The 12,993-nt window shown below is 38.7% G+C and overlaps 3 protein-coding genes and 2 pseudogenes across 7 annotated transcripts; 2 read left to right on the plus strand and 3 right to left on the minus strand.

Annotated features, from left to right (window-relative positions):
* Positions 1–255: 255 nt before the first annotated feature.
* Positions 256–1,190, minus strand: LOC104703377 (ethylene-responsive transcription factor ERF084 pseudogene; annotated as a pseudogene).
* A 1,477-nt stretch (positions 1,191–2,667) lies between these two features.
* On the minus strand, positions 2,668–5,051 carry LOC104703378 (F-box/LRR-repeat protein 14). The gene is made up of 2 exons (XM_010419387.3): positions 4,832–5,051; positions 2,668–4,398 (listed from the first exon to the last, which is right to left on the minus strand). The coding sequence occupies exon 2, from the start codon at positions 4,384–4,386 to the stop codon at positions 2,983–2,985; it is 1,404 nt and encodes a 467-aa protein (XP_010417689.1). The 5' UTR covers positions 4,387–4,398; positions 4,832–5,051; the 3' UTR covers positions 2,668–2,982.
* A 563-nt stretch (positions 5,052–5,614) lies between these two features.
* On the plus strand, positions 5,615–6,490 carry LOC147941911 (uncharacterized). Its single transcript, XM_087458683.1, has one exon. The coding sequence runs from the start codon at positions 5,615–5,617 to the stop codon at positions 6,488–6,490; it is 876 nt and encodes a 291-aa protein (XP_087314809.1).
* A 734-nt stretch (positions 6,491–7,224) lies between these two features.
* Positions 7,225–10,361, minus strand: LOC104703380 (BRAP2 RING ZnF UBP domain-containing protein 2-like; annotated as a pseudogene). The gene is made up of 12 exons (XR_015562586.1): positions 9,996–10,361; positions 9,765–9,880; positions 9,446–9,554; positions 9,227–9,350; positions 8,993–9,090; positions 8,799–8,905; positions 8,455–8,701; positions 8,309–8,362; positions 8,033–8,176; positions 7,860–7,924; positions 7,678–7,732; positions 7,225–7,594 (listed from the first exon to the last, which is right to left on the minus strand). The product of XR_015562586.1 is annotated as a BRAP2 RING ZnF UBP domain-containing protein 2-like (transcript).
* A 379-nt stretch (positions 10,362–10,740) lies between these two features.
* Positions 10,741–12,943, plus strand: LOC104703381 (pentatricopeptide repeat-containing protein At1g80550, mitochondrial). Of its 4 annotated transcripts, XM_087459841.1 has the most exons (3): positions 10,825–11,110; positions 11,239–11,503; positions 11,587–12,618. In XM_087459841.1, the coding sequence occupies exon 3, from the start codon at positions 11,590–11,592 to the stop codon at positions 12,193–12,195; it is 606 nt and encodes a 201-aa protein (XP_087315967.1). In that variant the 5' UTR covers positions 10,825–11,110; positions 11,239–11,503; positions 11,587–11,589; the 3' UTR covers positions 12,196–12,618. The 4 variants fall into 4 exon arrangements, with proteins under 4 accessions (XP_087315965.1, XP_087315964.1, XP_087315967.1 ...); XM_087459839.1 differs by having other exon boundaries at positions 10,741–11,110; positions 11,239–12,943; XM_087459840.1 differs by having other exon boundaries at positions 10,825–11,503.
* Positions 12,944–12,993: the final 50 nt, after the last annotated feature.

Consider the following 12,993-nt stretch of genomic DNA (forward strand, 5'->3'; position numbering starts at 1 on the left):
TTCAGTTCAGTTTCAGCTAAGCTAAGCTAATAACCAGTTCCTAAGTTTTTTTTCTGCAGAAACAAGACCTATGGTTCTACTATTCATCAAAAAGTTACTGATCCCATGATTTATGCACCCAGCTATCATAGGTTAATAATAACTACCTCTACATGACTCAACAGTTCATATTTTAATATAGACTCTGGAGCTTTAGTCAGTTTCATATAATTTTTGACCAATGTATAGTCATGTTTCAAAAGTAACACAAGCGGATAATATATAAAGGCAACTACTTGTTACGATTTATGTCCAACAGACTAAAAGATTATGGCCTCTTGTTTCATTTCACCAACAGCCAAAAAACAACAACAACAACAACAAAAAAACAATACAATGCCAATGAAACAAGAGAACTACTCAAACTACAAGTGATTTATCACTTTTTAACACAACCCTAAACTCAACTTCAAATCAAGCTCTAAACCCATTTTGTCAAGATTATTAAAAGAACTAGTCACATTTGGACGACTAGTAGAAGAGGATATGATATTGGCATCACCGAACAGTTGTGCAACCGATGTGACTTTAACACACTTCCTCGCATTCACTCTTTTCTTCTTCTTCCTCCTCCTATTCTCCTCCGTCGTGGAGGACTGAGCCTGAGCTGCTATCTCCTCCGGAAAAAGCGGAGGGATCACGAAGTTGGTCTTGGCTTTCGTCCCTCTGAGCTTCCTCGCCGCCGCGTCATAAGCACGCGCCGCTTCCTCCGCCGTATCGAATGTTCCTAACCAGTGCCTGCACCGCCCTATCCTGTCTCTTATCTCCGCCGACCATCTCCCCCACGGCCGTTTTCTCACTCCCATGAATCCTCCGTTCTTCTGCGGCACCTTCCGCCACGGCTTCACGCCACCGCCTTGGACCTCTGTCGCAGGGACTTTGTTGTTGTCACCGAACAGAACGTTTTCGCCAACCACGGCAGCGATGGAATCGTCCATGATCCGACGAGAGTTTTCGAGTTCTGGTCTTGGGTTAGAAGAGAAAAGAGAAGAGATGTCGAATGAAGTGGCTCCGTTTAAGGGTTCTTTCGCTGCCATGATCACATGATCAGAAAACAGAGTTTCCGTTCCAAAGAAGCTTTGACGGGTTTCAAGTATGGAGCACAAATCAACGGTGTTTTCCATTTTTCTTTTGTAATGAAGCTTTCTATGCAAAATCTTTTGTCTTCGGTCTGTTTGTAAGTATAAAAAAATGATGTGTGCTTTGGCACCTCTTTATAGGGAAAAATATATCTATTTAATTGATTTATTCAAAAATGATTCAACTGTTTTGAGTTTTTTTTCTTTCCCTAATCTATTTCTTCGAATATTTCTACTAATTAAACTAGTAGTCGGAGGAAAAATACAACTATAAAAAGATTTATAGTAATAAAATTACTTTTGTTTAGTGAGATAATTAAAAGATACTGCTGTCAATTTCGATAAGACGGTAAAATCTTTCACATTTATGCACCTGTCCTTTACAGTGCCAAGATGAAGTTTGTACCTTTTGTTTTCGATAGAGGAAGACAAACGTTTAACTTTTCATTTTCTCAAAACATTTTCTTGACAGTACCAACCTTGGAATAAAGTAAGTGACATGGACCACATGGTCATGGAAGAACAAGGGAATAATGAAATAATTTTAATGTGAATTATTATGTACTATCTGTAAGACAATAACTATAATTTTTTTTGTATCTCATTATTTGACAACCTGCTTGCATCATACGGTAAAAAGTGTCGATTAAGGGATAAGCAGGACCTTGACAAAGACATTAAATCTCAGGAAAGCATCAATGGCAAATCGTGTGTTCTTTAGTCCAAACGATTTGACTTTGGTTGAAATGACATCCGTTGGATTGCGTAAGGCGCGTGATCTCTTCTTAATTCATGGACTTATGCTGCTGGCGTCAACAGACACGATTGTTTTGATTACAATTTTTGCTTTTAATTAGTAGGGTTTAAACTTAAACTTAGCATAAATTTTTGTTTTATAACATCTACTTTATTAAACACACAATGTAAGGCATGTGGGATAAATGAATGAAAATAGAAAGATAAATCTTGAGGAATCCTTTGTTTTCTTTTAACCTAAGTGAATGTAGATCTTCAAACTTGTTCCTTGAGTAGTTGATGTTCAATCTTTCATAATCTCCAAAGAGCTATCAAATCATATTAAAGCTACTATTAGATATGTTTATTTGGTAGAATACAAACGTCAAAATGTAGAGTAGAATATCTTAAAATCTAATTGACAATAATTTAAATTTACAGTTTCAAAGATTAATATGGTTTTAGTAGACAAACAATCATAAACTTTTTATTCTTTTCCAGAGAATTATAAATTACCGAAACTTCTTCTTCTTTTTTTTTTTTTTTTTTTTCTTTGTGCACCCAAAAATTACCGAAACTTCTAAAAAACAATTTTGACCTTAGATATGATGAGCACGTTCGGGAAGATGTAAAACAGATTTGGGATTGAGTGAGATGATGAAAGTTTTATTACCGACAGAAGATCTCAAAAGTGTCAGATGAAGTCAACAGAGGATCTTTAACTGATCAAAAAGAAAGAAAGTTGTACTTCGCGTTTAGACGCGGCCAATAACAATTGCGAAATATTGAAAAATCTTCCAAAAAATCTTCAGAATGACTTTGATAATTAGCTCATGGATTAGAAAGATATCAGTCAAAAACTTTACAACATTTTTTCTTTAATTATGTATGTGTATGACGCTATATTTATATAATAACCCGTCATTAAACTAAAGAGTAATAACAACGTTACGTCATCCAAGGAGCCTACTACAGAGTACGGACACTACACACCCGCATGACGTCATCGTAAACTCGATCGACACGACGTCATGCCACGAGGCCCATTAGTAGTACTTTCTGACCCCAACTAAGACCGAATGAATAGCAAGCAATGTAATAATGTACATATGAAGCTAATAATGCGCTCTCAATACATCCATGACAAGTCTTGCCTGAAAGATACAGACGACGCGGCATCATGAACACCTCTTCTAGAAACCTGAGGACAATCTTCAATCACAAGCAACTCCAGCTTCTGAGATCCAACTAGTGGTCTCAGTCCCTCGTCTGTAACTCCTAGACATTTTGATAGTTTCAACACGCTCAGAGAAGGAAACTGGCTTGCCAGGATCAAACCCTCGTCGCTCACTTCCTGGCAGTGGACAAGCTCCAAGATCTCTAGATTCTGAGCTGAACATAAGGCCTCCATCCCCATGTCGTTGAAAGAACAAACATGGTCAAGAGAAAGCTCTCGAATCGGGCATTTCTCCATCAGTGTGATTATCCCCTGGAGGGTGAAAGAGAAGAGCGAAGGGAATTCCCCGTCTGAGAAAGAGATCTTGAAACGTTCGAGCTGAGAGCAGTGTTGAGCTATGGCACTGAGGCTCTCATCGGTTAATCTTAGGGTGATGTTGTTTAATAGAGGCAGAGTAAAATCAGATGGTACGCGAAGTGAGATGCTTCTGAGGTGTTTAGCTTTCTGAACCAATGCTATGATGTCTGAGTCGCTGACACCGATACACATGTCCAGATGAAGCTTCTCCAGGTTCTTGCAATTTCGAAACACACAAGCTAGCCCTCTACCGGGAGCTATGATGCAGTTACCAAGGCTGAGCTCCACCAAACTGTCACAAGGAACCAATTGTTTCGGCCACCGTTCCACAGCTACTTGATCATAAACCTTCATGTACCTGTAATTGGCATCTACCTCAAACTGCAGACTCCTCAGCTTTCTCCAGCTGTTCCTCAGCTTGATTAAATCACCTTCCCCAATGGCTCTGCAGTTCTTGATACAGAGTTCTTCTAAAGTCTCAAGCTTTCCGAAATACTCCAACCACTCAACACTTGCAACGTTTAGGCAACGAACGAGGTAAAGTCTCCTGAGTTTCTTGCAGCCAACAGCGAGTGACAATACACCACAACCAGTGATCCTGGGAGCGAAGTTTAACTCCAAAGAAGAAAGCTCTGGACAAGAGGACAAATGGCGGATGCCAACATCGGTGATGAAGGTGCAGTAGCTAAGAGTGAGATCAGTGAGAGAAGGACAGTTAGTGGTGAGGACAAGAAGGCCTTGATCGTCAAGTTGTTTCCCCAGTTTTGACATCCAACCCGAGTATATAATCTCTACTTTGGACAGATTTGGAAACCTCCTGGAGAGAGAAAGCAATGCATCAGTTGCAGGAACTAAACCGCAGCCGACACGCAGAGAATATCGTTGGTCGTTGTCAAGGGAATAGAAACGCCTGCATGAGAGTGAAACCGAGTTTCTGTCACTGGTGGTATGAAGCTTACTGAGGATGTCCCAAACTAAATGGTCTGGCAATTCATCCATTTTGTCTATCCTCTGTGAACAAAACAAAAATGATGAAAGCCAAGCATGTCAATTAGTAAAGAAGATTCATCTTATTAGTTATTAGAGAAAGTGTAACAAAAATTAACCATGAAAAGACAAAAGAGAGCAAATTGTTTGGTGTGATCTCATCTTACGAATATCCCAAATGAAAACTCAAAAGTTTGTGTGATCTCATCTTCTAAAAGAGATGAGAAATTGTCCAGTAACAAAAATAGTAAGATGATTAGTAATTAAAAACAGAGGAAAAACAGAGCAGTGATGTCTAAACTATTGTCAATTATTATAATTCACAAAAACAAGATTAGATTACTTGACCACCGAACATAATGAATAAATCAAGAACACTAGATAAACAAAATCACATCATTGGTTTAATCGATTGAAGGCACATAATCAGAGAGAGAACAGAGAGAAAAGATCTCACCGGAAAACTTGATCAGGAGAAGAATTCTGGGAGAATATCAAAAAGTAGAGAGACGGTTTGACCTTTTTTTTTTTTTTAATGTTTGTTTGGTTAACTCACTCATCACAAAGATGAAGAAAAATCAAACGATCCATATTGTTTTTATTTAATTCATTCCCCCAACTCGGCGTCGGATAAGGACTAACGACGGGAGATTGATTACATAGAAAAATCTTCTTCTTTTTTTTTTTTTTTTTTTTTTAATTATTATTAATTCTTTGTAGCTAAATGGGCCTTTTGAGATTTAATATGGCCCAAAAAGTTTTCTCGGTTTTGTGTTGTGTTGTCTATTTAAGTTACGTGATTGGTTTTGGGGAAATCATTTTTCTTTTTTTGTTTTGTCTCTAATAACAGAGACGAAGAAAAGAAAAGGTACGGTTCCGTTAGGTTACGTCGTTGGTTGGTTTCGCACGATTCTTCTCTGCTCTGATCTCCTGACTCTGGTGGGACTCTTTACATATCTTCTTATGCTTTTTTTTTCCTTAACAACTCGATTCATCGGAGCATATGTCCCTTGACCTCAAGTGTTTCATCTCATCATAATGTCGAACTAGATCTTTCTTCAGATGCTGTCTTCGTTATCTTATTGCTTTTAATTAATGTTTTGAATTTAAAAGTAAGTTCATGATGCAAACAATAGTTATTTGACTATATTTCTGTTTGATTTTGACTTTGTGTACAACTCTGGTTTGTACTATGCTCTATTGATGCAAAAAAAAAGAAACATCATGGACCTGGAAATCTATGCTGAATCTCAGACAGTTTGCGATCAAGTTCCTCAAAGCCAGATTGGGTAACGGGACACAAATAAGTTTTTGGTATGACGACTGGACGCCTTATGGCCCTCTGATTGAGTTTCTTGGGCCTACAGGACCATATCAAACAGGAATTCCTCTCCGAGGGAAAGTGGGGCAAGCTTGTTCTGCTTCGGGGTGGAGATTTAGACCAGCCAGGTCGACCAAAGTTGAGGAGCTTCAAATATATTTAACAACGATCGAGCCTCCCATCCTCTCCTCCTTGCCAGATAACTACTACTGGCAAATTGGGTCTGAGAAGCTGCAACAATTTTCCACAAGCAAAACGTGGGAGGCGATAAGGCCAGCACAAGTTCCACCCACCTGGGCTAGACAAGTCTGGTTTAAAGGAGCAATACCTAGACATGCCTTCATGATGTGGCTCATGCACCTGGATAGGTTACCAACAAGAGAGAGACTAGTGCAATGGGGGTATCAAATTGAGGAAAAGTGTTGTTTATGTGGTGTGATGCAGGAAACCCAAGATCACCTTTTTCTCCGATGCGAAGTCAGTGAGGAACTATGGGTGGGGGTGACAAGTCGTATCGGATATAGACCCTTCTCTTTCCACACATGGGCAGCCTTGTCAGCTTGGTTAGACGTGGGGGATGATAAAGCACCAAAGAACCTCCGCCGGTTAGTTGCTCAAGCAACACTTTATGTTATATGGCAAGAGCGCAACAGCAGGTTTCACAACCACATCTCCACGGATGTTCGTGTTTTATTTAAGGGACTTGATCGACTAATCAGAGACGCTATTCTAGCCAAACAAAGGAGGAAGAAGTCCAGGGACTCAATGGGGATCTGGTTAAAGTATGCTTACTGAAGCCTATTATCGTATTAAGTATTAGCCGCTCTCTTGTTTTTATTTTTTTTTGGGCAAGAGACCGTTTTCGTATCAAGCTTAGTGTAACTTCTGCAAACTTTTCGGTTTAATGAAATTCACATATTTTTCAAAAAAAAAAAAACTCTGGTTTGTACTTCTGTACTACTAGCTCTAGTTGTGTTTTTCACCGGGAACCATCATGAATTTGCTATTGGGCATTTTTGATTTACGAAAACAGGCTCTTTGTAGCCCCAATGGGCAGTATAAAAGTCAACCCAAACATGACGCGCGTGGTTATCGAACTGGGAAATCTCACCCACTCTCACAATGAGCGCGTCAACCGTTAGTAGTCATTAAAACTTTGATGTTTCTGTTACACTATCACAATTCAATGTTTTGGCAAATTAAAAAATCGAAGCTTTGATATCAAACTTAACTCAAAATTTCGATTTTATTTTGTAACGATTTTACCACTTAACATATAGGTCTTTACAATTTGATAAAACGGTATATTGTCAATACATACATATTAATGTATATCCAAGTCAGTTTTAAGGTTTTTAACCTATAAACATATATGGGGATAATGAAATTTTCTTGGTTTAAAAGATTTTAGCCTCAAATAGTTTTCGCTACTGGTTTACATTTCATGTTTATGATCTCATTTTCGATAGTCTCCAAAAACATTATATATCTCTCAAGCTATATACAAAGATAAACATGATAGGTGCAAAAGTGCAAACACGATACTGAAATATGATATTAGCCACTGTATATGGACAAAGGTGGAGAATAAAGTTCCATCAGGTTGATACGAAAACCCCAACATTTCTCTAAAATTCTCATAGCACACATAACATGAATGAATGGTTAAATCTAGTCTCCCGCTGCCGTTTGCTTGAACTTTAGTCTACTAGCCTTAATGAGATTGGTTCTAGATATTTGAGTCTGAATCTTGATCTAACCCTTTCTTCTGTCACTCTTCTTTTTACTTGCATCCCCAGACCCAGAGGAAGATGTATTGGTGGATATGGGCAAGACGGTACTGTCCTTGACCTGTGAGACCTCTCTTTCACCATCCATTTGGGCCATTAGTTTTCCAAGCTGAAAGTGTACATAACATATTTAGTACGTGTTTTACTATATAACCAATACGCAGGTCGTATTGTCTATTGATGTTTCTTTACCTGTTCCTCTAAGGCCTGAATCTTTTCATCCTTTGCCCGAACTGCCTTCTTCTCCCTAAACCAAAGGGAAGTTTCCATCAATGAAAAATAACACTCATTGCACAGTATGTCACAACTGGACCCTGGTCTCACAGGCTAGAATATTCACAATGTCATGGAAATTGTGCTGGATAGATGAATACCTTTCTTCCATTTCTGTAATCTTGTTTCTCCATACGTCCTTATTTTTCACGAGATTTTCGTTCAACTACACATTATGAAAACAACAAGTCAATCCTCTACTGAAATGTAAGTAAATGTTGCTTTGTAAATATGCCATCAAGAAAAACTTTCAAAATGAAAGCTAGATACTCACGTCTTCAAGAAATTGCTTCTCTTTGACACATCTGTCACGCCTGGTCTGCAGCTTCTGCAGTCTCTGGCTTATTGCCTTGCTCGCAGCTTCTGAGACTTTCTGTTCCGTTTCCTCTTTCACATTTTGTAGCAACTTTTCAAAATACTAATAGGAGAGGAAACGAGGAAAAAAAAAATTCTCAATCCCTTTGATAGACAGAATTAAAATCAGACAATGAAAACTACAAAAGACTGGTAGTTATCGAGACACCAAAAGGCAAACATGATAGGTGCTTACTTGTTTTTGATTCTCTAGTTGTGCCTGAAGAAGTTCGTTGTACTCACTAATGATCTGTGGTTTGAAAAAGAAAATGACGAGACACTAAATTAAGTTAAGAATACAGTTGAGCACGAGAATGATAAAACATGAAACAAAAGGACTACCATGTCCACTTTGCTGTTCAAGAGAGCATCAGTCATTCCACTGTCAGGATATTCACAGCTTCCACAACCATCCTTGCTCAGACTACCATGAGAATTTAACTCAACTAGCTTGCCATCAGTTTTGGATTGAATAAGCCGGTGAACATAATTGTCACCAGCATAATCCCAAACACGCTGTGTTTCAAGCTCAAGTGAATAGCAATGTTCTGTCTCCTCCCAATGCCTTCTGGCATGTCCTCCCTTGTACCTACGATAAATATATAACAAAGCAAATTGGTTAACTTTGAACAAACGAGACGGAAACATGTCTCCGTGCTGATTGCAATAAAAAGTGCAATCCATACCTCCCTCAGCCAACAACCCCACAGATAACACACATCCATAGATTCTCTGTTGTTTGGCAAACACAACATACTGAATTTTCAGGTTGCTGTTGGCAATATCGACAAACCTGAAAACAAAAACAACACCCCATAAAGATACATGAAGAAAACTGACACAAGATCAAAACAACATGAAAATGCTAAAAGACCCTTACTGGACAAGAAGAATCTGGCCAATTAGAAATACATGAACAATGGAAGGAATGATTGCACATGGTTGTAAGAATGCCACCAGTGTCTTGGTCCAGTCTATCTGAAACCAAACATAGCCAATAATACATGACACCAGAGATCCTGTCAAAGTACCAATACCTATATTTACACTTTCTAGAGCTAGACTAAGCCATATTTTTTTGCATAAGTTTGAATAATTAAGGTTAAGAATTTACCAAGACAAACTGGGCAAGTAGGTTGCTCTATCGGGCCAGCAGCAGAAGGCTGTGTATGGTCAATAGATCCACTATAACCGGTAAACTGAACATCTAGAGTAAAAAGCAGTCGACATACATCTTGCTGCACAGATTTGGCAGCGACTTATCAATCACAAGACTACAGTTGGTTTCATATACAGCTCACATAGGATTAGGATGTCTGAAACAAAAGCATACCTCGAGAGAATTGAATTGTTTCCCTCTAAAATGCTGGTAGAATGTATCGGTAGATTCCTGACTATCAAACCTTATCAAAATGCTGTATCTATTTTCAATGCCATCATTCCTGTGAAGATCAAAAGCCCAGAAAAAAAGCAAACTAACTCCTCATCTCCCCATCCAAAGTATACATATCAGAACGAAATAGAACACAGTTTTTTTTGCTGATAAAATTATTACACTCCTGTAATACCAGAAACAACCAGATGGAAACCACAATCTATAGCAAAAGAAAGATCTACAGCGCCATTAAGAGATTTGATTTTTCCATTTTTACCTCACTGTTCGCATCTCTAGTATGTGCTGAATGAAGGAGCCGCAGAACTGGCAAAAATCTGCATATGTCATATGGTTGGGCACCCCAAGAACGCAAACGAGAGGGTTTCTTCCAATCTATATGACAACAAAACGATTCCAGATTCAAACATATAATTCCGGTGGAACAATCAAACGGAAGAAGGAATACATCTCAGAGTGATTTGAATCATAAAAAGAGGGGAAATCTTACAGGGAGATTCGAGGAGGAGGAGGAGGAGGAAGAAGACGACGAAACGGCATCATCGGAAAATAGATGCATGACGCCGCGAGTCTCGCCGATTCTAGGGTTTCCAGAGGAAAAATGAACTGTCTGAGTCATATCGGAGAGAGACGATTCACCGGAAACGCTTGCAACCGGCGGTGAAACTACCGATTCTTCACCGGCGATAACGGTTGAAGTTGAAGGCTTCATCAAGTCTTGCCGCCAAAGAAACGAGTCGAGAGTCTCGTGCTTTTACTAACTGCGGCGTCGAGACGGAGATCTCTCGCTCTACTGACACGTCATTAACTTCACCAGGATATTTATTTTTCGAATAAACACCAAACATTTCAATGCGATCAAATAAGTCCCTCTAATAACATCACATAAATTTGTAATATTTTTGTAATAATCATATTTTTAATTAGTGTAAAGTTTGTAATATGTTTTGTTATTTAGAATAATATATTTACTGGTTAAATTTTTCTTTTATTTTATTGTTAATGAATTAATATTTTTACTGTTATTTGATTACTGAGTTTTATATACTGAATTAATATTTTTACTTCTACTAAATTTAATATATAATTTTTATTGGATAATTTACTAAAAGCCATATTGATCGTCACAAATCAGAGGCTAAGTATGGGCCAATAAGAGGGATCTGTACATATTTAAAAAGAGATATCGGCCCAACTGTCCAAATATTTTACAACTCCACAAGTCCAAATGTGTTGTAATCGATCGGGTCAAAACTTAATTGCGGGTTTCAAAACGGGTATTCGGGTCAAGATAAACCCTAATTTCGTCTTTTGAAAGCGGAGAGGGAAAACAAAAAAAAGAGATGCTGTTGTTGCGACGATTCAATCGAGTTCGGATTGCTTCTCATTGCTCCGTTCGGCTTCTATCTGGAATCCCCATTTCAGATGAGAAGCTTCGATGCAAGGAAGAGGACCAGTCCAGTTACGATCAGAAAACAGTATGCGACGCACTCACATGTTACAGCAACGATTGGCAAAAAGCGTTGGAGTTTTTCAATTGGGTCGAGAAAGAATCCGGATTCAGACACACCACCGAGACGTTTAATCGGATGATTGACATTCTGGGTAAGTATTTCGAGTTCGAAACTTCTTGGGGATTGATCAACCGGATGGTCTTAAACCCGGAATCTGTTCCGAATCATGTTACGTTTCGTATAGTCTTTAAGCGTTATGTGACGGCTCATCTTGTTCAGGAGGCTATTGATGCGTATGATAAGTTGGATGGTTTTAATCTGAGAGACGAAACATCTTTTTATAACCTGGTCGATGCGCTTTGCGAGCATAAACATGTGGTCGAAGCTGAGGAGCTTTGTTTTGGGAAGAATGTGATGATGATTGGTAATGGTTTTCGTATTAGTAATACAAAGATTCATAATCTGATTCTTCGTGGCTGGTCTAAATTGGGATGGTGGGGTAAATGCAAGGAGTATTGGGAGAAGATGGATTCTGAAGGTGTTGGTAAGGATTTGTTTTCGTATTCTATTTACATGGATATTATGTGCAAGAGTGGTAAACCTTGGAAAGCTGTGAAATTGTTTAAGGAGATGAAGAGTAGAAGGATAAAGCTCGATGTGGTTGCGTATAACACTGTGATCCGCGCCATTGGAGTCTCTCAGGGTGTTGAATTTGGTATCAGGGTGTTTCGGGAGATGAGGGAAAGAGGCTGCGAGCCTAACGTTGCGACGCATAACACTATCATTAAACTTCTGTGTGAAGACGGGAGGCTGAGGGACGCGTATCAGATGCTTGATGAGATGTCTAAGAAAGGAGGATGTCAACCGGATTCGATTACTTACATGTGCCTCTTTGCCCGTCTGGAGAAACCGAGTGAGATCCTTAGCCTGTTTGGGAGGATGATAAGGAGTGGAGTGAGGCCAAAGATGGATACTTATGTGATGCTGATGAGGAAGTTTGAGAGATGGGGGTTTCTTCAGCCGGTTTTACATGTGTGGAAGACGATGAAAGAGTCTGGGGATACTCCTGATACAGCTGCTTATAACGCTGTGATTGATGCTTTGATTCAGAAAGGAATGTTGGATATGGCTAGGGAATATGAGGAGGAAATGATGGAAAGAGGGCTATCTCCAAGGAGAAGGCCTGAGTTGGTAGAAAAGTCCTTGGACGAAACGCTGGTTGTTGATAATAGATAGGTAACTCTATTTAAGAAACAGAAACTCTTTGGTTATGTGTTCAAAACAGGCATGAAGCGATAGAGGTAGCTTCTGGTGATATGCGTCCTGTATTGAAGAAATCTCCCCAAAGGTATATCATCTTTGCCATAAATTGCACACGTCTCAGCTCAAACCTGAGGAGGAAACACTGAGTTTCATTGGATTTTAAGGAATGTGGTGGGTGGTGTGTGTGTGTGTCGTCTCGAAAGCCATAATCTGAAGATTGGATTTTGGAAGAGGTGATGGCTACATGTATACGTATAAGTTGAGAAGAGATCCAGTGTCTTTTCAAGAGTGAAGACTCTTTTCACGGTGAATTTTCTAGTTTGCACTTGTTTTGATCATCTGTTCATTCTCTTGGAAGTTGGAAATGCAGGATGGAGCAAGCCGATAAGTGAAAAACCATCAGACTTGAGCGAAACAGTTTTATTGTATTTGAAATTTTTTGAACTAAAGAATAGGACAGATGATTAATGTGAATTTCAGTTTTCTAAAAAAAATTAAGAGTCGACGCTGAACAAAATATGCCATTCAAGTAATCAACTCCATTTTAATTGTAATTAATGCCATTCTCCGTTTCTGAGGAATCCAAGTCGACGCTGAACAATATATATCCTGTATATAGTATTCAACAAATTTCATTTTCAAAATTTATGATTTAGTCGGATTTTTAATTTGTAGACATTTTTACATTTTTTACTGGGAAGAGAAACCGCGTGGACTGTTTTAACTTGTTTTCTTTTCCTTTCGATTACAAATGGACATATTAATTAGCTC

Source organism: Camelina sativa, chromosome 7 (assembly GCF_030686135.1).
Source record: "Camelina sativa cultivar CO46 ecotype springtype chromosome 7, ASM3068613v1".
NCBI lineage: Eukaryota > Viridiplantae > Streptophyta > Magnoliopsida > Brassicales > Brassicaceae > Camelina > Camelina sativa.

What these genes read in the sequence shown, in the direction of transcription:
- LOC104703378 (XM_010419387.3), bottom strand. Translation starts at nt 4,386, where the DNA reads ATGGATGAATTGCCAGACCATTTAGTTTGGGACATCCTCAGTAAGCTT.
- LOC147941911 (XM_087458683.1), top strand. Translation starts at nt 5,615, where the DNA reads ATGCTGAATCTCAGACAGTTTGCGATCAAGTTCCTCAAAGCCAGATTG.
- LOC104703381 (XM_087459838.1), top strand. Translation starts at nt 10,849, where the DNA reads ATGCTGTTGTTGCGACGATTCAATCGAGTTCGGATTGCTTCTCATTGC.